This window comes from Nyctibius grandis, chromosome 1 (assembly GCF_013368605.1).
Source record: "Nyctibius grandis isolate bNycGra1 chromosome 1, bNycGra1.pri, whole genome shotgun sequence".
Taxonomy (NCBI): Eukaryota; Metazoa; Chordata; class Aves; order Nyctibiiformes; family Nyctibiidae; genus Nyctibius; species Nyctibius grandis.
The window spans coordinates 13,709,438-13,732,875 of NC_090658.1; the positions used below are offsets into that span (position 1 = coordinate 13,709,438).

Sequence of the window (23,438 nt, forward strand, 5' to 3'; positions counted from 1 at the left end):
CAACTGGCACAGCAGGTCACTAACCGTCTCCTCCTGGATTACGGGGGCTTCACACAGCCCCCCGTCCCTAACTTCAGGCTCTGGGGGCCGAGTGTCCTGAGGACAACCGGTCTTGACATTAAAGACCGAGGCAAAGAAGGCATTGAGCACCTCTGCCTTTTCCTCATCCCCTGACACTACACTACCCTCCTCATTCAGCAAGTGGTGGAGGCTCTCCTTGACTCTCCTTTTGCTGTTAATGTATTTGTAGAAGCTTTTTTTGTTATCATAACCAGAAGAATGTTAAGAATTTAACATTCTTCTGGTTATGAAGGAAGGCATGTAGGCTGACAGGTACAATCAGGCAGAGAGAAACATCAGCAGACAGGAGTTATCCCTTGAGTAGGAGACTGTAGCTGGCGTGCAGTATTGCATGCTTTATATTTCTGCCCTGTAAAGGGGAATACATCTGTTCTGGTAATGCGTTGACATCTGTGTCATCGTCAGTGCTTGAGTTTTACAGTGTAACTAGCTTTCTACTTCAATAGTTAACAGCTTATTCAGGACCTGATTCTCCAAAGAGCTGTGCGTCCTGCGGCACCCAGCTTGGAGATGCACAGCAATGAGTAAATGGGGAACAAAGTCCACTTAAATAAGAATAAAATTTATAGCACAAGAAATTGATGCTAGTGACACTCCTTTCCCTGGACATAAACTAGTGTGCTCAATGGTCTAGTATTTTCCAGGAGCCTCAGAGGAGCTGTGGCTATGAGATAATGTGCCAGCCTTAGGACAGTTCAGCCAAATTTCCTTGTGGTTTCCAGCAGGACCCAGGTTCTAATATAGGTGTGTCTTTCCCTTCTCTGCAGGTGGTGAAACGTCTTCCTAAAACTCGATCAGGGAAGATCATGAGAAGGCTGCTGAGGAAAGTAGTCACTGAACAATCAAGCAACATGGGAGATGTCACCACACTTGACGATCCAAGTGTCGTCAAGGAGATACTGGATGCTTACCAGAAATACAAGGAGAAGAGTTCCTCATAACAGGCAGCTCTGGAATCTCGCTCCTCTGAAAATGTGGAAGGTTTCAAATAACCAGGCAAACGACATAGTTCTCTCTTAGTGTTTTTTTAAAAACTCTGTTCCCTTCTAGGGGAACAAGATTTTCCACTCCACAACATATTTTGAGATGCACGAAGCTAGAAGCAATCTGCAGTTTTGCACAGTCAGTGAGCTCCCTTTCATTGCTTTTAAGGCTGTTGTAGAGCAGCCATTGGTGGTTTCCATTAGCTATGATGAAATTTAATACCTGCTAAAGCAAGATGGAGACATTAATGTTTCTCATTTTAGTGTTACTGTACAGGGAAATGTTTTTATACAATACTTTTGCTTTTTTAAAAGAAGCCCTGGAATACACTTCTATTTTTTCTTCAGCTTGGATATCTGAGTTCAAGTAGCTATATTTCACTGCAACTGTGGTGCCTTTCCAGCAATGATGGGTATTCTAGTAGATGTTTCACATGTGTTATTAGGGATATGAGAAGGACGTGGCTAGTCTGATAATTCTTTCTTGTGTTTACCCAGTTGTTCTAATACCTCCCTCGGCTTTCCTCATAAGAGTTTTTTCCTACCACTATATGTCCTGGGACTTGCCAGAGATGGTGAGCCTGTGTCCCTTCATGTCCCACGTCGGCAACCCAGCACTAGCACTTCCAGCTGCAAAACTGAGCCACAACATGGACTTCCTACATGTCCTCAATGCATTGCCAGTTGTGTTGGAGGGGTCTGGTCCCACATGTTTTTATTCTGCCCTGAGAAACTGAGATCACCAACTGAGCTTTTAAAGTAACTATCCTCTTCCTCATCGGTGATGACAACTGGATCAATGTTGTCCATTGTAGTTCGCTTCTGCATATTAGGAGCGGTGGTCTACAACTGGTAGATCTTTGTTGGCCATTGGTGATTTGTGTAGGTGCCTTTGTTTCTTAAGTCACTATGAAAAGGGATGATGTTTGCTTGCTGTCTGTCAGAGAAGCACTGGGAAACAAAACCCTGAAGTGCTCAAGAAAGGTTTGAAGCTGAGAGAGATGTGCTGGAGGGTTCATTGTGACTTGCCGGGCTGTGTCATTTCTGACCAAGAAATGGTTATTTTAGCCCACTCCCAAATTATTCGCTCCAACAAAGACAGGCACTCAGTTTCGAGGCAGGTTGGTTCTTCTCTCAGAACTTATGACTTGGTGCTTATTGTTTCAAGTTGGGCCCTGCCACATCTGCCCCTTCTGCATGGTGCTGTGCTGATCTTCCAAAGAGTTAAGTGCCAGGTGGGTACCCGCAAATTGCACAATGCACAAAGAAGAAGGAAGTGCCTCTTAGATGCCTTCTGGAAAGTGATGGTAGCATTCCAGACCAGCAACCTCAGAACAGCAGGGGACAATAGCCTTTGTCTTTCATATGCTTTCAAAATTGCAACTAATACAGTGTTTTATTTCTGGACTCATTTTATTATGAACACATTTTGATTGAAACACTCCTTATATTTGGGCTGTTCAGAAGAATTTGCTAGTGGGTCTCCTGTCCTCTACTGCGCCACTGAAGGTCATGGAAAAGCCTGTAGGTGCTGAATGCCTTTGAAACTTCTGCCACTGCTAAATTTGGTTTAAGCTGGATGAGGGGTTCAGAGTGGTTGGAGGGGCCACAGAGCATGCCAGGGAGGCATGGTAGAGGATTCCTCCCCTCTCCCTGGGCGCAAAAGCTCAAGGTATATGCTAGTGTAGCGGGCACAGTCCTGATCCTGGGAGTGTGTGCCACGAGGGCTTAGGCAGAGCTGCTCCATCTTAACCTGCTTAAGCCAAGTGACTGCTAACCACCATTCCAGTGCTGTGGCTGGGGTCACTCCATCAAACCTCGCAGTCCTGCCTCTGTCTTTCTCAGATGATAGTCTGCTTAGTTTGATGGAGCTGCGTGTTTTGGCCCGCCGAACCCCTGAATAATGGGCAGAATCGCCATTTTTTGCCCTAGTTTTACAGGGGTGACTTATAGATGAATTTAACTGGAGCAGCACTGCCTTTTCCAGTGGGACAGTGTACTGGAAAGACAATCCGTGCACCTAATTGGAGGCAGGAAAGGCAGGAAGGAAAGGGCTAGGTGATCCTGTAGGGCTGGGAGAGGAGTGGTGAGTTTTTGGTTAGCAGGGATTCTGGTACCAAATGGGGAAGCAGGCTGCTCACAGTACACTGTGTTCTCAAAGACAGGCGTGTTGTCTTAGATCCCAGAGTTCCTCTGAATACACTAACTGCATTTGCTGGGTTTTTTTTGTGTTTTTTTTTAATTTATTTTAAATATCTCTAGGGACTGGGTAATACAGTAGGGAATATCATGCTTCGTTAAAATTCCCATCCTTCTGACTGCAATCCATTTTTGCTTAAGGTAAGTAGATACTCCATGGACTTTGTGGGAAGTCGAAGATTAGAAGGTTTGATAGAGCTGACAAGATGTTAATATTTTAGGAGACAGCCACTACATATATTCTCTATTGCCACTGCAAAAGAAACAAAAATCCACTTAAGTGATTTTCAAGTGGGAAGCAGCCAGGAGTTAATGCTTTTGACAGAAAAAGTAGACTCCCTCGTTTAAACAAGTTGTCTCCGTGCAGTGTGAAATACAGTGGGGAGGAAGAAAAGTGTCTTTTGAACAAGAGTAAAGACTTTCCTTTTAGTCAAGAAAGCATTTCGTATGTTATGGATATAGAATTTCCTTGTCCTGTTGACCTGAAATTTCCATGCTAAGGTGCAACCCAGTGGTCACAGACACATGGTCTAATTCATCTGAACTGTTTTACGAAGACTAGCTATGTGAGGAGCAATGTGCTTTGGTGCATTGAGATGTTCATCATACAATTCCTCTGCTCAGGGAACATGGGAGATAGGCGCATTCCCGCACCTGCATCCCTGTTGTCTCAACTTGCATGGGCTTAGGGACCATGGCTGCCAGGGAGGTTACACACTGACCAGGTAGCTGCAGCATCCCAATAAATGCACAGCCATGCCAGCTATGGTGTGGACAGACTGTAGTTACAAACGAGCCTCACACTGAACTTCTGAAGCCTTACGAGCACCTTTGCTAAAATCACGTCACCAGCATGTCCAAGATAAGAGTGCCACATGCCTGCCATCCAGTACCACCATGGCCATTCTGTTTCTTCCTTGCGTGTTTCCACAGCTGACCTGTGGTCCCTGGGATGTCCATCTGCTCAGACGCCCCATTGGGGTGTTCAGAGAGAGCTCGTGGTGCTGTTGTGCCTCCCACATGGTGTTCTGCAGTGGACACAGCTCCTGCTGGGCAGCCTCAGACCCCACCTCTCCTGCTAAAACTGCACTTCTGCAAGTATACCTGCATCAGCTCTTGGAGCTAACACCCTGTGCTCAGTTCATCTAATAGCACCTCGAGGCTGGTAGAAACAGAGCCAGGCAGGGCTTGGAACTGGTACTTCTTACAAAAAGAATAGTGTGCTTCACTGGGTAGGATATGCATAGAAAGCTTTGCCAAACATGACATTTTCCAGGCAGAGAAGTCCCCCTTTCTTCCTTTTCCCCATGATCTCTGCTAACTGCAGCTGTTGCATCTTCAGCACAAGCCTGAGTCGAGCTTTGCATTTTTGTTATTCCCTGGATGTCATGAACATCAGCAGTGGTGCATGGCGACTGTTGGGGTCCATGCGAGCAACGGACTACAGCACACCAATATGATGCTCTAATAGTCACTTTATTGTAGTTAACAGCTCTTTTATAGCATACATACTTCCTTATATCAGGGTCACGCCTTAAGCTATTTGCTGCAAGCACTGTGCACACTCTGTCCACACGCCACTTCTGCTGTCCTGATTGGATACTTGCTATGAGTCTAAGCAAGGCGACATCCTTAAGCTTTCTTGCTAACTCATGCTCTTACATAACAGTGTACTCGTATGTTCTCTCTATAGTTCTTCCACGACCCAGGCCCCAACAGGCGACAGTGCTTTCTGCTTTGCATGCAGCAGTCTCACCCCACACACCCCACACCCCCCTGCCCTGGCTTGTGGTTCAGGGAGGGGTTCAGCCTGCAGAATTGGGATAGTGGGACAAACTTGGTGGGTCACTGCTTCATTTAGAAAAGCAGAACTGTTGAATTCTTCTGAACCTTTTTGTGTCCTTGAGCAATGTGTGGGTTATTTGCCAGATTGCCTTTGTAGCTTCATTAAAAGACCTGCAGAGTCGATTTCACCTGTTGCAGTTTGTTGCAAAGGGCAAGTGTGCTTGCTTTTCTCCCCTGCTTGGTTTTGCCAGTGAGATCATCTCATGGTGCCTTTTCCACCACTGGAGACACAGACCATGATTTTCATACTTTCAGAAAGGGAAAGTCTGTCAAGAATTTCTAGAGATGAGGTGTGTGTTGTATAGTCTGTTAAGCCTTTAATTTCATTTTGTTTTCTTGTAATCATGCTTTAAACACATTTATTGTCCTTGACCAAAACCAGTTTCTTCAATGATCTCTGTATTCATATTTTCATTAAAGGAAATATCTTTCTCTGTGTGATGGGTTGGCTTTGCATCATAGGTGTCCGGCCCTCCATCCCCTAAAGGGTCTGGGACTTTTTCAGTTCTTTTGCTTCTGCCTGTCCTGATTATTTTAGTCTGCCAGCACAGACCAAAGAAAGGCAAAGGAGTTTGCGATCAGGATGAGTCATCTTGTGGTCCAAATTGCTGTTCTGCTTTGCTGCTTTTCTCTAAACAGCAGCTCACAGGAAATGAGCTATGGCCAGAAAACTGCCTCTGCAAAACAGCTCAAAAAGTTGAAGAACTAGCATTTGCATGTCTCGTGTAAATCTTGAGGTCTCGCTGCTCTATACTCATTTTCCTGTTGACGCAAACAGAGGACAATTAATGGGAACAATTAATTACCATTAGTTGATATGGACAGTTCAGCTACTAATCTCTTTGTCTTGTCCACAGCATGCACAAGTAGAAAAGGAGTGAAAATGGGATGTGTGTGGGGAACATGAGAGACAACATTCTGTAGAAAGTGAGTGTAGTTGTCCCAGAGCTGAGTAGATGAGAAGAAATTTATTTCCAGGTGCCATGGATCATTTGTAAGTGCCAGGAACACATACTCTGCAAGGCACCTTGTCCATTAAGTGAGGAAGATTGTGTTTCATTCTCTCTGTACTACATGGGTAACACTATAGTTGCAATGCAGGGATGGACACTGAACATCCTCATTAGCTACTTCTCCTGTTACCGCCAGCAGCTGCTTCTGGAAAGCTTCCAGTGCCACTCTTAGCTCTTGCAGCCCTCTGGCAAGTGTCCCCAATAAGTCACGGAAAGGGCTAGATAGAAAGGCAGGTGCCCATCTCCTCACTTTGTGTTTCGCTACTGCAGCTGCCCTGATTTATTTTCTGAGAATTCATTGGTAAAGTGGAGACTTTTCAGGCCTAACACAATTCTATTCAGGGCTGTCTCTGGCCTGTTAAAGCCACAGAAACCAATTTCAGCAAGTTCCTGTTTTTAAACTAAGCAGGAACAGATTATTCTGTTTCAGCTTGAAAACAGACCTGAATAGCAAATTGTCTTCTGGGTAAGTCTAGAGGCACAGCATGTTTTTCATGGCAGTGAGCCTAGCCCTGCTTTGTCCTGGACAGAAGGATTTGGGGACGTAACCACCTTTTGGGGTGGAAATGATCATGACTATGCAAAACTGCTGGCCTACAAACATTGGTAATGAATGATCTGCCCCAGCAGCTTTTTCACTGGTGCCTCTGTTCCTCTGTAGCTACTGTGTATCTGCCTGTGTCTGTGTGACAAAGCTTACTTTGGCTTTTTGGTCTGTTGAGGCTGGGAGAGTGGAAATCCAGTTCTTTTGTGCTCATCCTGCACCTGGCATGCAGAAGACTAAATTTGATTTTTTTTTTTCCAGCTATTGGACTTTCGGGATGCCATTTTACTCCTCTGTGCCTCAGCCCTCTGCACCCCCAGGAACGACAGTGGCCTCATGGCAGAGCTGGGAGGAGAGGTTGTGGAATATTACTCAGAAGGCCCTGGGGTGAGGTGGTTGTTCAGGAAAGCGGGTGCCTTTAGGGAACAGCGCTGCTAAGCTCTCTTGCAGCTGCTGGGCCTGTTGCCTGAATTCAACCCGAACAGAGAGAAAAGCCCTGCTCCCCCACCCGCTTTTCCTAGCCGCAGCCCCTCTCTGTGGAAAACCCACACGTTTTGTTACTAGACGTGATGCCAAATAGCCTTTCCTACTCTTTGGCGGCACGCAGCAGGAGCGGTCCCCTGTTCCAGCCCTTGTCTGTTGAGCTGGACTTGCTAAACGCTGTTTTTTGCGGGGTTAACAAAGCCGTGGGTCCCATCTTGGCGCTGGCACCCGGGGTCCTTCCCGTAACGGCGCTGCTCCGGAGCAAGGCAAAGCAGCCAGAAGAGTCTCAGCACAGCGTCACCCGGAAGACCAAGAGAGGAGCAAAGGTGATATTCTGGGAGCCCGACGAAGACGGGGGGCGCGGGTGCCACCCCTCGCATCTGGGTTAAGTCAGGGTGTTGAGGGGGACAGGCAGACATAAAGAAGGGCCCGGCAGCTCCGCCAGCTCCCACCCCCCTAACCGGCTCCGGGAGCCAGCGAGGGATCTGCCTTCCGCGTCCCAGAGCACCCCCGGCGGCCCTCTGCCTTCCCGTCCCACCGGAGACCGCTTCCCCCGCCTCTCCGGGGAAAAGCACCCCCTCCATCACCCCCTCCCCCTCTCTCTCCGTCGCGGTTTCCTGGCGCCATCTTGCGGGCCCAGGGGCTGGGGCTCGGGCTCGCTGTGCCCCGGCCGCGCCCGGGGGAGGGACGGCTGCAGCGCCGGCCCTGCCCACGGGAGCCCTCAGCAGCCCAGGAGCTCGCCGAGATCCCGGTGGCGGCAGGGCAGCCGCTAGCGCGCACTGCCCGCCGGCCGGGACGGACCTCGCCGGCGGGGGCGGCTCCCGCCTGAGGTGAAAGCGGGGGCGTGGCCTGCGCCCTGCGGGGGCGTGGCCACGGGGGCGACTCCGTGGGGGTGTGTGGAGGGGGCGTGGCCGGCGGCGGGAGCGCCGGTGCGCGGCGGCAGCATGAATGAGGCGGAGGGCGTGCGGCAGCGCCGGCTGTTTCGCCCGCAGGTCATCACCGAGGACAGCCCGGCGCAGGAGGCCAAGGAGGGCAGGTCGGGCCCGGCGCGGTCCCTCCTGCGCAGGGAGGGAAGAGGGGCCTGCCGTGACCGTGGGGGTGGGGCAGGCCTAACCTGAGGGGAGAGGAGGGCCGGGCTGCGGTGGGCGGTGTGACGGGGAGTGCCGAGGGCCCGGCCGGTGCGAGGGGGTGTTCGGCTAGACCCGAGGGAAGGGCCCGGTGTGGCCGGGGAGCGGAGGAGGAGGGTTGGTGGTGGTGGTGGGTGGGTTGGGGAGGCCCGGCCTTACCTGGGGTTGTCGGCCGGTGGTTGGGCACGGCCTGAGGGCAATCTGGCTGGGAGGTGTGCGGGGAGGGGAGAGGCTGCGCCGGCCCGGCCTGTCCCGGTGGAGGGAGGCCCTACTCTGGGTCAGGGTGCCCTGGGAGAGGCTGTTCCCGGTGCAGCTGGCTGCCTGTCTGCCCTCGGGATGGGCAGGCCGCCGTGGGCATGGGAGCGAGGCCTCCGTCCCCTCCCTCGGCTGGCGGCACAGGTTTATGCTGGGGCACCCGCGGGTGTCAGCCTCTGGGTACCCCCGGCCTCCTGGCACCCCGGCTCCGCAGCAGGTGCTTCCCTCCCTAGTGCTCCTGCTTCTGCTGGAGGTGGCTGATGGAGGGAGGAAGGTTTTGGGCAGGGCCTGTGCACCTGCTTCTGCTGAGCTGCAGGAAGAGCTTTTAACCAAAAAAATGGTTTAATTTGTGACTGTTATTTTTACTTTTTCAATGGGTCTGTTTAAGTACTGTTTATCTTTTGCTAGTTAAGAAATAACAGTTATCCCATTGTGGCTTGCACAGGTTTGTTGTGTGCATGATTAAGTCCTGTATAACTCTGGTTAGTCTCTTTATATTTGGCAATAGTTTAAAGAGTAATCTGCAGTTTAAAGACTAGTCAATGTATGTCTGAGAAAGAATAACCTTATAAACAGTCCATTTGTTTGTGGCTAAGGTAAAGAAGTTTACATTTGCAATTTTCTGTTTAGGAATTTTATTAAAAATTAGCTTCACTGTAACTACAGGCAATAGCTGCAATAAGAAAGTGGTGGTGTTTGCTTTGCATTCCACTGAATGAAGTAGTTGATTACTTGAAATACATTGGTTCCCCATGTCTCTTCCAATTGGAGTACCTTGCAGATTCTTATCTCTGCCCTTCAGGGTCATCAGAATGAAAGACTGTTTATGGTGGTTTGCATGCATAGCCCCTGTTTTTGAAGGAGAGCATCAGCATCTCTCAGCTTGAGAGACTGCTATTCCCGACTTCAGCCTCTCTGGGTAACTTTGCTCAAATCAGTTGAATTTCTAGAGCTCCAGCAATGATCCAGGGTATCCACGGGTCCTGTTCTTATGAGATGATCCTGTATGAAACCAGTGGAAGAAATTCTGAAGGCTGCCCTTTTTGTGGCTGGGAGCTGTGGCAGAAGGTCTTGATGAGAGTTGCTTTCACCTCTGCCCCTCCATTAGTTCTTCTGCCAAGAGAATGAGCCAGCCTGGACCCCTGGCTATGGTCACCCATAGTATCATCTTGCCAGCCTACTGTCTGTCTTAAAGAGCTGGTGCAATGGCTTCTCTTTTTAGTTCTTAGTGACAACTAAATTGCTGTTATTATAGCTGGAGTCCTGGTAAGTTGCATTATTGAGATTTGTGGCTGGAGTCCATGTAGGATTAATTGCCAGAGACACAATTAGCTAGGGATTTCTGTTTTGCTTATTAGTGTTGATGAATCATTACTTAAGTGATTCTTTTCAGTGACCAGTCAGTAACTTAGTTGTCAGTATTCTATATTGGGTATGTTTTGTTTGTTTACTTTTATAAGGATTCTGTGCAGCTGGCTTTTTAATTATTTTTTTTAAAGTTTTTGGGTGTTATTTAAATTCTTGTGCTGTCAGCAGTGTCTGACATAGGTCTTGCATTTTGCAGGCTTGAAGTGTGAGTCTGCTTGTCACCTCATTCTTCCTGCTTTTTTCCTTTATTGTCAATTCCTTGCAAGTTTGAATGAGGATCAGAAATATGACCTTTACTTAAATTGTGCTTTCAGGAGCTTTAATTAAGTTGGCTTTGGCAGGTGAATTCCCATTCATCTTTATCTTCTTCCTTTTGTGTGAGCTCTTCTCAGCTATCACAAAGATGCTCAGGTGTCTGCTGACAGGACTTTTATAGTATTGAGCCTTCATCTTTTGAAGGACAGTGGAAGAACAAGGCTGACAGCTGAAGTCTTTGTGTAAACTTGGGGATCGCCTTGTATCTCTACCACCTGCTCTCGATTCCAAATCAAAGGGGAAACAGACTGAGAGGTTGTTGCTTCCTCGAGACATCTACTGTTAGACAAGGAAGTGCCGAATTCTAATTCATTGCAAGGGCAGTCTGGCTCTTGGGAAGTATGAAGAGGTCAGTGCAGATAAGAAAGCTTGTTTGAAGCAGTTTCCCAGCCTGGTTCAGCTCAGATGGAGACAGGCATGGTGCTGTAACACTGCTTCATTCAAGTGTTCTTGAACTTGGAACACTCCAAGTTCATGATGGGAATGCTGCACTCTTGAGTGCAAGAAATAAAGTTTATTTTTTTTAATATATCTGAGAGCCAGAATACTTAGGCATGCTGGTAGAAAGGAAGTAGGCTCAGGTGATGAGTGCCTTGGGAGAGCTGGGGAAAGTTTGGTGACCAACAGCAGCAGTGCTACCAACACTTTTTGGAGTGGGCTGAGCAGTCTGTGGCTTTGGGCTAGCAGCAGCAGCAGCTCTTGTCGTGGCAGGCTGTCAGCATCCTTGTAGCAGTCGCCTCGGCACAGCCTGGTGATTTGTGCAGTGGCTTGTGATGGCCGGTTGGATACTGTGCAGAGCTGGGGAAACTGGGGCAGGCTGCTATCCTAACCGCCTATGTCTGCTGCCAGAAGAGAGGGGCTGGCAGCAGCTGTGCTATCAGGAAAGAGCTGTGATGGATTATGAATATTCCAACTTCTGTACATTGTGCATGCAAGCAGTGACCAAATCCAGGCCTAGTTCTGTCCTTGCTGTTCCAGCTGATAATCCCAAAGGTGACCTCGATGCTGATGTACATGTCATTAGCTCCCCAGTTGTGATATTTGCACTCTGGGCAGTAGTTCATATTTCCTACTGTCTGGATGATTGGCTAATGAAGGACAAAACAGTGGAAGCCATCCAAGGATTAATGCAGAACCATCAGGCACTGTTTGCCTTTGTTTAATTGATACTGCAAGGAGACTGGCTGGCTGTGCCACGGGATGGTTCAGAGTAGCTAAAACTGTGGGAGTTCAAGGCTAGGATTTGCTGAGTGTGGCTCTGCTTTCCTCTGTAAATGCCTGATTGTTGCCTCTAAACTTAAGAACAAAACCTGTTTTTCTCCTGTAGAAGAAGTTTTTACTTTTTTGTTGTGTGTTTTACTGGGTAAATAGAAGATACTTAATTTCTTTTGTGTGCTGGCACTTGAGTTTCAAACCAATGTTCACTAAGTTACGCAAGTGTTTCATTTAACTTCCTCTAATGTTTGTTGTTTCAGTTGAACTTTTCATCCAAAATTTATGCTGGGATGGAAACCATTGCCAAAACTGAAGATCAAGTTAAAACAAACAACATCACCTCACCCCAATTTCCCCCCCATTTCTTGGTTGTGTTTTTTTTTTTTTTTTTTTAGTCAGCTGTAACTTGTAGCATGCATGAAACCTGTACATGAGAATACTCTGCCTCATATGATGTGGGTATGCTGAGACTGGATAAAGATCCCTTTATTTTATCCTAACAACTTCAAAATGGACCTTAAAGGTCATTCAGGATGGTGGTTGGGCAAAATTATTTCTTCTTCCTTTTGTGAAGAAAACAGGCTGTTAAAGAATTTTTAAAGACTGTTGTATCTTAGAACAGTTTAGTGTGTTAATCCTATTTCCTGTCTGGTTTTGGCAGTACTTACAGCAGCAAGGTGTTCCGTGTTACCTTCTTGGCTTTGGCTGCGTCTCTAACTGTGCCCCTGCTTGGAGTAACTGTTGTACTGGATTGTCCTATAGACCCTCAGCGTATAAGGTAAATTGTTGCTTTGTTTTGAAATAAATGTTATTGAAGCATAACTTCATGTATGTGTTCTGTTGTGGTTTCCTTCCCCCCCGCCCCGGCCCCAAGCAAACGAGTCAACTGTGTAAAGTGGTTCTAACTGGATTAAGAAATTGGCGAGTGATTGCAGTATTATCCATTGCCATGGCTTGCTTTGCATACCCAGTCTGTTCCTGAGCCATCTTGTGTAGTTGTGTGTCACTACTGATCACTGAAGGACCTGAATTACTTTCTTTGATCGTTAATCTTGAAAATTATTTTCTGCTGTCCAAGCTGTCAGTGGAGCTTGTGATTGCTTATGTGTACTCTTGGCTTCTGTGAGACATAAACTGCATTTTCGCTAAGGACAAAGCTGTACCCCTGCTATTATAGTTCTGTCAAAGAGAGACTGTTTATCTGAGGATGGAAATCAAAATGGGTAACCTGACTGGGTTGATTTAGTGCTTAGTACCAGCAGAATCCTATGGTGATGTTATATTTAAATGCAGATCTCTTAAAACAATGCAGCTAGGTGATTTCTGCCCTGTCTGAATTCATAAGCATCTGAATCGAGGTCTGTATCAAATGTGTAGTGTAACAGTGAATCAGCTACGTGAGAGGATGTGACCTGTGTTGGGAGAAGTTGTGTGTGAAACACTTTAACTGCTAGCATAGGGTGGAGTCAGGCTGTTTGGTGCTCTTGGCATTTTGAAGTAAGTGAAAATGCTCCATCTGCTAAATACCTGTTATCAGCTTGATAAATCCTTGATGAAAATGAACAATACAACTGTAAATATCTCTAGAGTTGAAAGAAACTGTTAATGTGGTAGGGTGGTACTTATGACCCTTGCCAATAGGCTATTAGATGTAAGCTGTCTCATTGCAAATCATAATGAAATGCTTTCTGCTGTGGTTGGGTTTAACAAAACCCAGTTCCCTGAAATACATTGCAACTGAGCAGTAATTCTGAAAGCTAATAGGATATATCTATAATGCTTTCCTATTATGTAGTCCTGGTTTAATTCTGTTCCAGGGTAACAGTATTCTGCATACTTACATTTCTTACTTTAAGTCACTTTTATAAGACGGGGAAAACTATTCTTCCCGTCTAAATCACTGACTTATATTGCTGTACATTCTTAACTAGGTCCTGCATCCTGTGAACCTGGGCAAGTTTTGGAGTCAAACCTCATTTTAAGATTCTACAGGTGGAAGGCATTTGCTTATGGTCATATAAAGAGTTATTTAAAAAAAAATTGAAAAATTCTTTCAAAACTTGGCCTAGGGTGCTTTAGCATACTCTTGTAAATGAACACCTAATGAGCTTACCACCCTAGGCATGTATGCAGCTTTTAGTAATAACTTTAAATCCTTAGCTCATGGAGGCTGAGGTGGTTTATGTGTATGTTTTTAAGAACCTAAGAGACTGAAACATATTCGAGTTTGTCAGCACAGTTAAGGCTGGTTTTGAACCACAGTGCTTTGGAGCCTGGTATTTAAGTTGAAGCTGTATAGGCATCTTATTCCTTCCCTTCTCTGTATCTCTGTAGTTGGTTGGAACTCCACTTGGCTTGAACCTGGCTATTTATGAGAATAAGGGCTTGCAAGATTGGACCTTATTTTGTCATTTTGAGATTTCAGTTCAGTACCCTTTACGTTTATGTGCAACTTGTACCTTTAAGTTGGTCTTTCTCTATGGGAATGCATTCAAGTCATGAACAAGAATATATGTTTCAATATGGTACGAAAGCATGTGTGTCCTAGTGCTCAAACTACTGGAACACTTTTTTCCTTATTTGTATGCTAATTAGTAATTAAAAATTATTGTTTCTCCATGATGAAAATGCTATACAGTGTCAGATCTTGGTGTATTGTAAAATGCCAGGCTTTAAATTTTAAAATCTTTTTGCTTAGGAATTTGCATATATCTACTTAGGAAGAATATTCTGGTACAAACAACTCATTCAGCTGAGTAAGAAAGCAGTTATTCTTTTGTGTTGTGGCAATGCAGAAATCCTTTGCCTTTGTGTAAGATAGATGAACTGGGAACGTGTTGTTGGACTTGAAGCTGTATAGATTTCCAGATACGTCTTAGGAATGTGTAACTGCAACTTTTCTGATCAGCAGAACCAGAAAATTATGATCCCTGATGAACAACAGTCAATTTTTCAGCTTGCCAGCTGTGTTTTCTTTTTTTGAAATGTGCTGTATGTAAAGCATCGGTCAGGTTTGCAGAAGTTGGCAAACTAGGACAAAAATGATCCAATACGTTGCTCAAGAGTGCAGATTTGTGCAAAGGATCATGAGGCCTGTGTTCTGTTTTGCAGTTTGAAGGAACCTCCTCTCCTGACAGGTGTGCTAGAGCCCAATACCAAGTTACGAAAAGCTGAGCGGTTATGGGAAAATCAGCTGGTTGGACCGGAGTCCATTGTCAATATTGGGGGTAAGCACTGACAAAATAAGCTTTTAAAGAAGGATCTTTAAATGTTGCTCCATTGATAAGGGCTTGTTCAGCGATAGAGCTCTTAGATAACAAACTCTGGAAGCTATTTTGAGTATGCAGGTTTTTTTTAAAAAATAACTGTGTTATGCAGCAAAACCTGGCTGTTATATACTGCTTTTCTCCTCTTTCCCCAGTATAAAATAAATCTTGTTGCCAGATTAAAAATCTCTGTCTTGCAGGACTGAAAGCATCAGCGGTGTAGTCAGGGGCTACTTATGTTTGGAGGAAGTGGTCCCATTTTTCATTTGGCTAGCTCTTAACTGGGAATTAATATTTACAGGCCATGACCTACTCTTTTAATGCTCATTGCCTCTGCGGGAGCTGAGTTTTGTGGTGTTCATTTTTGCTTATATGACAGAAAAAAAATCTCAAATTGATAAACAGGGTATTTACACTTTAGTGCTTTTACATGCATTACAGGTGCCATCCTATACTTCTCTCTTATGGCATGTGTGTTCTCCTGAAATCACAAACCCATGCGACCTCTGAGCAGTTTCTTAATGAGGTGGCTAGATTTGTAATGGCATGACACCCACTTAGTAGAAAACCAGCTTTCTGCAGGGGTTGTTCCCTGTGCTTCCTGAAAGGGGCTAAGGCTAGAAACTACTCTTGACATGAGTCCTTAACTGTTTTAATGTGAAAAGGAAAGGGTGTGGGAGTTTCAAGCAAGGCCCTTAGTGAAACATCCTTCAGTACAAGAGGTGCTCAGTAGCCATACCACTTATTTTCCTTCTGCTGTATCTTCTAATAAATTAGTAAAATATTTTAAAAAGTTATTTTACCCAGCAAGAAACTACTGTAAATTCCTTCCTCAGATTAGCCCATGGTTAACAGAGATAGGTAGAAAAAGTGTAAGTGATTACCTGAAGCCACTGATTCTTTTCTGTTACCTAGTTTTGTCAATTTCATTGGAAACTCTTTAAAGAAATCTTCCTGCATGGGACAACTGACCTATGGGTGAAATAATCAACCTGACTGGGAGTAAGTTTTGTATGAATAAATGTTGAAGTCTTCTTACTCCCTTTTAAAAGTGTAATTAGCAAACTTAAAACTTCAGTTAGATTGGAGATGGAAGAGTCCAAGCAATGGGCTCTACTAATCCAATGGTTCTTAATTTAATTTGGTTGTATGGAAGAGTTTGTGTGTTGTTTGTATTCAATGAGTTGTATTCAGTGAATCTGAATTATGCTATCTCATGGCTTGGCTGAATACAGTAATTTGTCAATGCTTTTGATTTGGGTGGTTGTTCAGTTGCTATGGTTTTTGTAATTCTTCTCCAGAACTGATACAATATGGGCATTCGCAGGTGTCCAGCAGCCTACATGGACTGTATCAGAATGAGAAGTTTTATTTAATCAGTCTCTTATTGAAGAGTGGTAAGATGGACGCAGTGCCTGATCACATTTTATAATGATGAAGAAATTTGCCCAGAGGCATCAATCCAATGACTAGCCATTAAGTTGTTACATCCACCTTTAACCAAGTATTTGGACCAGTTATGGGTGAAAAGCTTCATATCCCATATTAATAACTCCTAAGGCTTAAATACTTCCTCTTCTTTTTGAATTGGAAGAAATCTAACCAAATACTCTTATTTGCCTTCATTTTTCCCCTTCCCTCTTTATTCTTTTGAACTGAAGACGACTGTTACTTTACTATAGCTTAAACATGAATTCTACTTCATGCTAGTAGAAGGATGTTTGCCACTACGGTTTTGTGATCAAGCTGATTGCATCGGTTGTTCTTGCAGATGTGCTATTTACTGGGACAGCTGATGGGAAAATTATCAAAATTGAAGATGGGGAAATACAAACAATAGCCAGAATTGGCCATGGTCCTTGTGGTGAGTGACAACTCCTGAACATAGTGTACCTGAAAACGTCTGGGTCAGGGCATGTGTTGATTAAACTGGTGTTCCCTCTGGATTGCTCATGCAAGTGCATGTCTTCCTCTTTAGAGATTTGTAACAGAAATATTAATATATATGTATGAATGAAGTATGAGTGGAAATATGTATATAAGCACTGGAAGGAACAGCAGAACAAAGGGCCAAAAGAACGGGAATGGATGCCCTTGATAACAAAGGACAGTGTTCCCAGCAGTAAAATTTAGGAATGTGGGGTTTTTGTCATGACTAAGGCCTGCACTCTCATAAGGCTGCAGCGTGGATGACTTGTTGGTAGAAGATCCTGCATCTTAACACCGGCAGGAAGACAAGGTTGAAGTGCATCACAAATAACATTCCTTTTCCTGTTAGTCCATCTAGAAAAAGCACGTATCCTGAACAAGAACAAAACGGGCAACAACCTTGCCTAATATTTATGGAAGCTGAAGTCAGCAAGAATCTGAGGTGAAGGGCCGCCCCATAAAAACTGAGAACTCCTAAACAAGTGTGAGTGAATGAACTCTGAGATAATGTGTGAGTGGGAAAGATCAACTTATTTAGAGATTTTTGAAAATAAATATCACCTTCCACATCTAGAGAATTTTGCCTTGCATTTTGTTGTACTATTTTCCCTTCCTCTGTTTGTAAGTACAGTGGGGGGTTGTAGTAGCTGCGCCTACTTTAGCAGAGATCTTCCATTGGTTGTGATATTTCTGTTTTCTCACCACTAAATTGCAGTTATTTCTTGTCGAATTCCACACCTCTTTCTGAACTACTTATTTGCTTCATTTAATGAGTTTTCTGGAACCGTGTGAGGAAAAATTGGTAGTGGCTTGTTTATTAACAGAACAATTTCTATGGGGAAGCTTAAAGTTGGCCGTCTCAGTACTGCCTGGGCAGTCTGAGAAGCTTGGCTGGTGTTTGTTGGGACTGTGGGTGGTTTTGGTTGCGATAATGATGTAGAAGTTTACATGAGGTTCTGCAGCCCTGCGCTGGTTGCCAGTTAGACAGAAATTATGGACAGGATCTGTTGCTGTCTTTATGTAGCTCGCATTGACACGATCATCATTTTAGCTATGTAATTTTACGTGGATGTTCACATGATTAGGCTCTGAATAGATTTGCAAGCACTCTCTTGGCTGCCTAACAGGTAGGACAGCCTTGGTGCTGGCAGCCAATGAAGTCTGCTGCCAGCTGATAGGAAACTGGACTTCCAGCTGCTGCTTAGGTGTGAATGTGGGTTGGGGTGGATATGAAGAATCACCTTTCCACTGCTTATTTCCATTGTACTTGTACAGCTTGGGAGAGGTGAGAAGATTATGCTGCCCTATTTCTTTGGGGCCAAAGGGGTAGTGGGGAGTCTAGACTTCAGTCTCGCCCTTCTTGAGTTGGGGAGAGAAGTGGAGAGGCTCTAGCTGACTACCTACTCCAGAAGTTTTTCTTGCTAATCTTTCAAACTACAGATGTTCTGAAGTTCTTAGTTCTTCAGGACTCAAGTAGACAAATTTTGCAGATTTGCAGTATTCCCCTTCCTCCTCGTATAGAAGTCTTCAGAGTCTGTTTCTTGAGAGATCAACTATTCCATGACAGTGTTGGACCTTTCCAGAAAACGAAAGTTCCAAGATGTGCATGTATTTTTTTTTTAATATTTTAGAAAAGAAAAGAAAAAGAAACCCACAGTAAAACTGATTCTGAGAAGCAGCATTTAGTTAAATTCAGTTTCCTGACATTCAGCCTTACTCGGGGCAGCTGTTAGCTAGCTACCAGCTTGGCAAATTATATGATTGTCTAGACTGGTGAAAACATGGGGATATCTGTTTCACTCACACCTGGAAAAGTAAGAATCATTTCTTTAATGAATGTGTGTGGTGCTGGCCGTAGAGTTTTGTTAAGCTACAGTTTGACTTATGTAGGTAGCGTGAATGCCTTATATTTATTTCTATTTGGAAAACCATTTAAAAATTGTTTCCTAAGGAACCCGTGAAGATGAGCCAACATGTGGAAGACCACTTGGCATTAGAGTGGGGCCAAATAACACCCTTTTTGTGGCAGATGCTTATTATGGACTCTATGAAGTTAATCCTGGTACAGGTATGACTTTGCTGCTCAGAAGGTCTCTTCCACTGACAAATTTGGGCTTCATTTGCAGTTTTGCCAGACACTGCAGGCAAAACAATGCCTGCCTTCTTTGTAAAGTGGTTTGGAACTGTCTGGATGAAATATACCATGCAAAAACTTAGTATTTATTTTCTTGTAGCAGTCACTTCCTCGCTATATCTGTCTGTCTGGATCAGAGTTACCAGTGGCTTATCTTCTGGTGACATATGCTTTTGGTTGTCAAAACTGGTACCTCAGGATCTATGGATAAAGCTGTGTGTAGCTGTTTCAGTTTTCATAAAGGGGAAAAAAAAATATTGCTGTTACATAAACTTCTTGTCACATTTGCTGTACTTTGGTTTCTGCCTTGATCTCGCTGTGTGGCAGTGAAGAGCTCTTCACTTCCCTGTAACCCCAATCTATAGAAACTGAAGAAAGCTGTATTTTGGTGCGGCTGAAGATCAAGTGGCTTGTTCCTGCTGAGAAAGGCACTGTTGCATTGTGCCCTTTGTTGTATGTCCCTGAGCCAGATCTCAGTTTTGGGAGCTGTGCTATCAGAAAGCAATAGTTGCTTTTGTGTAGGGTTGATTTTCTGACAGTTTATGTCTCCAAATTGGCTTCAGGTGGGGAGAGAGGCTAGCCAATTGCTAGGTGAGATGTAACCGAAGGGCTCAGACTCCGTGGCTCTGGGAAGGTATGATGAAGGGTATCTCCCCTTTTGATGGCAGACAGCTGCCATATTAGCTCAGTCATGACAAAAACAAACAAACCCAAACCCTGTGCCCAAAGATAACTTCAATCAATTTTGGTTAATTTTTAGAGATTTGACCTTAGTAATTTGCCTGGTAATATGTGGCAGAGCTGACTGTGGCAGAGCAGTTTAGTGAACCTGCTGATGTTTTATTGTTTACAAAGTACTACTCTTTGTTCCTACAGATTTATGGGGAAAAAGTAGTGATTGGCTTGCCTGCATCCTTCTACAAGGTTGGGACCCGAGTTTGCACTGGTTTCATATGAGCTTCAGAAACGTGAAAAGTCTGGCACTTACCAATAGGAAACATCATCTACTGTTTCTGTTTTTTTGAAGAGTATTTCCTCTTGGTCATTCACATTCAGTGTTGAGTTGTTCCATTACGACCCAAAACGTTATTACTTAATAGAGGCACGAATGGCAAAAATGTGAAGTGCCTCCTATTTCATGTTAGTATTTAACTCATTTCCAAGGCAGGACACACAAAAACTTGTCTTGTGTGTCTGTTTGTTTTTTTTTCTTCTCTTTGTAACCAGGTGAAATGAAAATGCTTGTGTCAACCAAAACACTAATTGAAGGTCAGAAGTTGTCATTTGTGAATGATCTTACAGTGACCCGGGATGGGAGGAAAATCTACTTCACTGACTCCAGTAGCAAATGGCAAAGACGGGACTACTTACTCTTGATTATGGAAGGCACAGATGATGGGCGGCAAGTATCTCTTCCCCAAGGCATTTAATTTATTGTAAGCTCAGCTGTAGGAATGGACTTGACCACTTCCTTGGTCTTCAAGCTTTTTCTCTTCATAAACTGTCTGTACAAACACTGCACTGCCCAGGAGAGAGTGAGAGAATGTGTGGATGTTGCTAATGAGACCTGCAGTGAAATAAATTAGATTCCTCTTTTTCCTTCAAGAGGACTTGCATGGAACGTCTGTTTTAAAAGGGAAGGAGTTAGCATGATGTTCAGCATAAATCCTTCACGAATGCTGCTAGTCTCAAGTGGCTTAGTATTTCTTCTGCATTCATAAACAAATGCTTCCTGGCTATTCTGCCTTTTTAACTTAGATGAAGTGCATGTGAGAGAAGATAGAATGCCCAGAGAATGAAACCAAGATGAGTAAATATTTGTCTTCACTCAAACCCATATTTCATGCTTTCTTTTTAGCCTGCTTGAATATGACACAGTAACAAAAGAAGTGAAAGTCTTAATGGTGGGGCTGAGGTTTCCCAATGGCGTCCAGCTCTCTCCTGCGGAAGACTTTGTCCTGGTGCAGGAGTTGACCATGGCTAGAATCAGGAGGTGAGCATGACCTTGCTGAAATTATTACTACTTTCTGTTTAGAGATTGTTTAAATAAATGAGTTGAATGACAAAAGAATCACTACACTCTTTCATGCCTAGTTATCAATGGCAAAGAAGGTTGCCTTCCTCAATACTTAATTTTTTCTTTCACTGTAAACATCTGGACTGCATAATCTTTCAGTCACGGGCTTCTTGAGCATAGTGGAATGAGCTAACTTTTTCTGGGGAGAGGAATGTGGCTGTGCTGTATTTCCCTGTACCAAAATAAGGAGAAAAATAAATTATTTTTATGTTTTTAAGTGAATTCCTTTTGGGACTTTTATTTATTACTTAGACTGTTGAGTTAAGATGTCCTAATCCTGCTATCTGTAACTTTCAGGTATTATGTGTCTGGGCTGATGAAAGGTGGAGCAGATATGTTTGTTGAGAATATGCCTGGTCTTCCAGATAATATTAGGTTAAGCAGCTCTGGAGGATATTGGGTAGCTATGGCAGCTGTCCGGCCCAATCCTGGATTTTCTTTGTTGGATTTCTTGTCTGAAAAACCATGGATTAAAAGGATGATATTTAAGGTAAAAAAAAGAATTAAAAAGAATTTTTAAAACATCACCTTTAGTATAGGAATGGAAGTGATAAATCTTTGTTTGTCCTGTTTCTTCCTCGTCACAGGAAGAATTTTAAAACTTTTTTAGTGCTGTGGTTAAAACTGTTGTGGTTGTACCCAGGTAGAACAGTCCTTATATATTCATAGGTAGTAAAACTAACATTTGCTTCTCTGAGTAGCAGGTACACATCTCTTAAGTTGCCTTCCATCTTGATCTCAGCAAAGAAAAAGAGACTATCTCTGCCCTAGCCATGCAGCAACACAAGATCCACATTTGGATATGTGGAGACTTCACCTTTGTACCCAAAGTGCCTAAAACTTATTGCCAGGTGTCTGGAGAGCATTTGGGAAGTCTGACCTATTCTAATGACTACCCTAGGCATCCTAGGAGACAGTGTGTATGTTATGTATGCTGCAAGGTGACACTTTGTTCTGACTCAATATGCTTGTTGTTGTGTCACACCCCCCTTTAGGATGAGGATGAGCAAGAATAATGTATTTTGTAAGGGATATCTGATGCTAAAGAAATGGCAGGGTGCTTTCTAAACAATACAAGGACTTGAAAATACTTCTGTTCTAAAAAAAAAAAAAAAAAAAAAAACAAAACCACAACAAGCAGTGTTCAGGATGGAAGTGCCATTTCAGCTAAACAAATTCTGTGCTGTCCCTGTAAAACCTGTTGTCTCTTGTGGTGCAGTGCAGGAGCCTTAACAAACTGATGCTATGGGAAGCAGAGCATGAGGTCTGCTGCTTGGCATCAGCTGCGCCAGAACAAACTGGTGTCTCCTGTGTGGACATCCTTTCAGCCTAATGCTGGAGTAGAGTATGCTTCTGCTGGTGTGATTGTTTGTTTTTTTTTTTTTTTTTCAAGTTGGCTTTTCAGATGTTGATGTGTTAAGCCTGTGTAATAGTGTTTACTGAAAATGTGTGCTTATGTTCTTAGCTGCTTCTTCCAAGGAGTGTGGAATGGTCTTTGTATAAATGTCTGAGATCTAATTGTGGAGAACAAAATCTTTTGTTGTTAATTTTCTTTTTTTCTTTTTCTTTTAGTTGCTGAGCCAGGAAACTGTGACAAAGTTTGTGCCCAAATATAGCCTTGTTGTTGAACTTAGTGAGACGGGATCCTACAGAAGAAGCTTTCATGATCCCAATGGAGTGATGGTACCTTATGTTAGCGAGGCACATGAGCACAATGGATATCTGTATCTGGGCTCCTTCCGGTCTCCATTTATTTGCAGACTTAATCTTCAGCATGTTTAACTGTCCATCCGTGGTAAAGTATCACTGTCCTACGATGCTCCACAGGTACAAAGGAAGCACGTGCTTGAGGCAGTGTGTGACCAAGGACAAAAGTGACAGTCTGTTAAAGTGCAGTAGCACTGTTCTATTGCCATTGGAAAAGGTACCTTGCTGTACCTGTCCTCTTCCTTGGTTTGACTGCTCCAGCTTTGGAGTTGGCATGCATAATTATTAACATCTGAGGAGCATGGTGGGGCATCTTCATATGGTTATGTGCTCCTTAAAGAAAATCCATTGCTTTTCCACACCCAGCCCTGTTTGGAGTCATGTTAAACAGACGTCATCTGTCACCTTTAATATGATTGTATGTCTCCTTATGCTGGAAGAATTTGTGATGTATGGAATTTAATTGTGTATGATTTGGATTAAGGAGGATGTTTTGCACGTGTTTATTTCTGTTTTAGAACCTCCTGTTTAGGAGTGATCACAGTGCGTGTTCTAATGTCATACAATGGTGCTGTGGTAAAGGCAGCAACATCCAGAACATGTCTAGAAATCTAGTTATACCATTTGGGTTTCTTCAATTCCAGCCTCTGTAATCAGCATCAGACACTACAATTAACTGTTAATCAACATGCAGAACCAAATTTGATCGTTATCTGTGGACTCCTGTGTTTCTTTATAGCATTGTAGTCAGATGATGAATGAAAGTTGCATTTTCTATGTTATGAAAGACTAGTTCCAGCAGGTTTAAAAAGGGTCACTTTACCAGGTCCTGTAAGTGTCCTGTTCATTATGTAGGTGGCCATTCCTGAGAGATGTTGGAGGGATGAGTGCCAGTTG

General features: G+C 44.0%; 2 protein-coding genes across 2 annotated transcripts in view; both read left to right on the forward strand.

Annotated features, from left to right (window-relative positions):
- Positions 1–5,492, forward strand: part of ACSS1 (acyl-CoA synthetase short chain family member 1) — a 39,858-nt gene extending 34,366 nt beyond the window's left edge. Inside the window, exon 14 of the mRNA XM_068405114.1 lies at positions 849–5,492. Coding sequence (XP_068261215.1) covers positions 849–1,022 — 174 coding nt within the window. The 3' untranslated portion in view covers positions 1,023–5,492. The remainder of the gene's footprint in view (positions 1–848) is intronic.
- Positions 5,493–8,072: 2,580 nt separating this feature from the next.
- APMAP (adipocyte plasma membrane associated protein) lies at positions 8,073–23,134 on the forward strand. Its single transcript, XM_068410922.1, has 9 exons — positions 8,073–8,184; positions 12,090–12,206; positions 14,540–14,655; positions 16,466–16,558; positions 18,575–18,691; positions 19,985–20,159; positions 20,616–20,750; positions 21,132–21,324; positions 22,407–23,134. Exons 1-9 carry the CDS (start codon positions 8,093–8,095, stop codon positions 22,614–22,616), a joined length of 1,248 nt encoding a protein of 415 aa, XP_068267023.1. The 5' UTR covers positions 8,073–8,092; the 3' UTR covers positions 22,617–23,134.
- Positions 23,135–23,438: the final 304 nt, after the last annotated feature.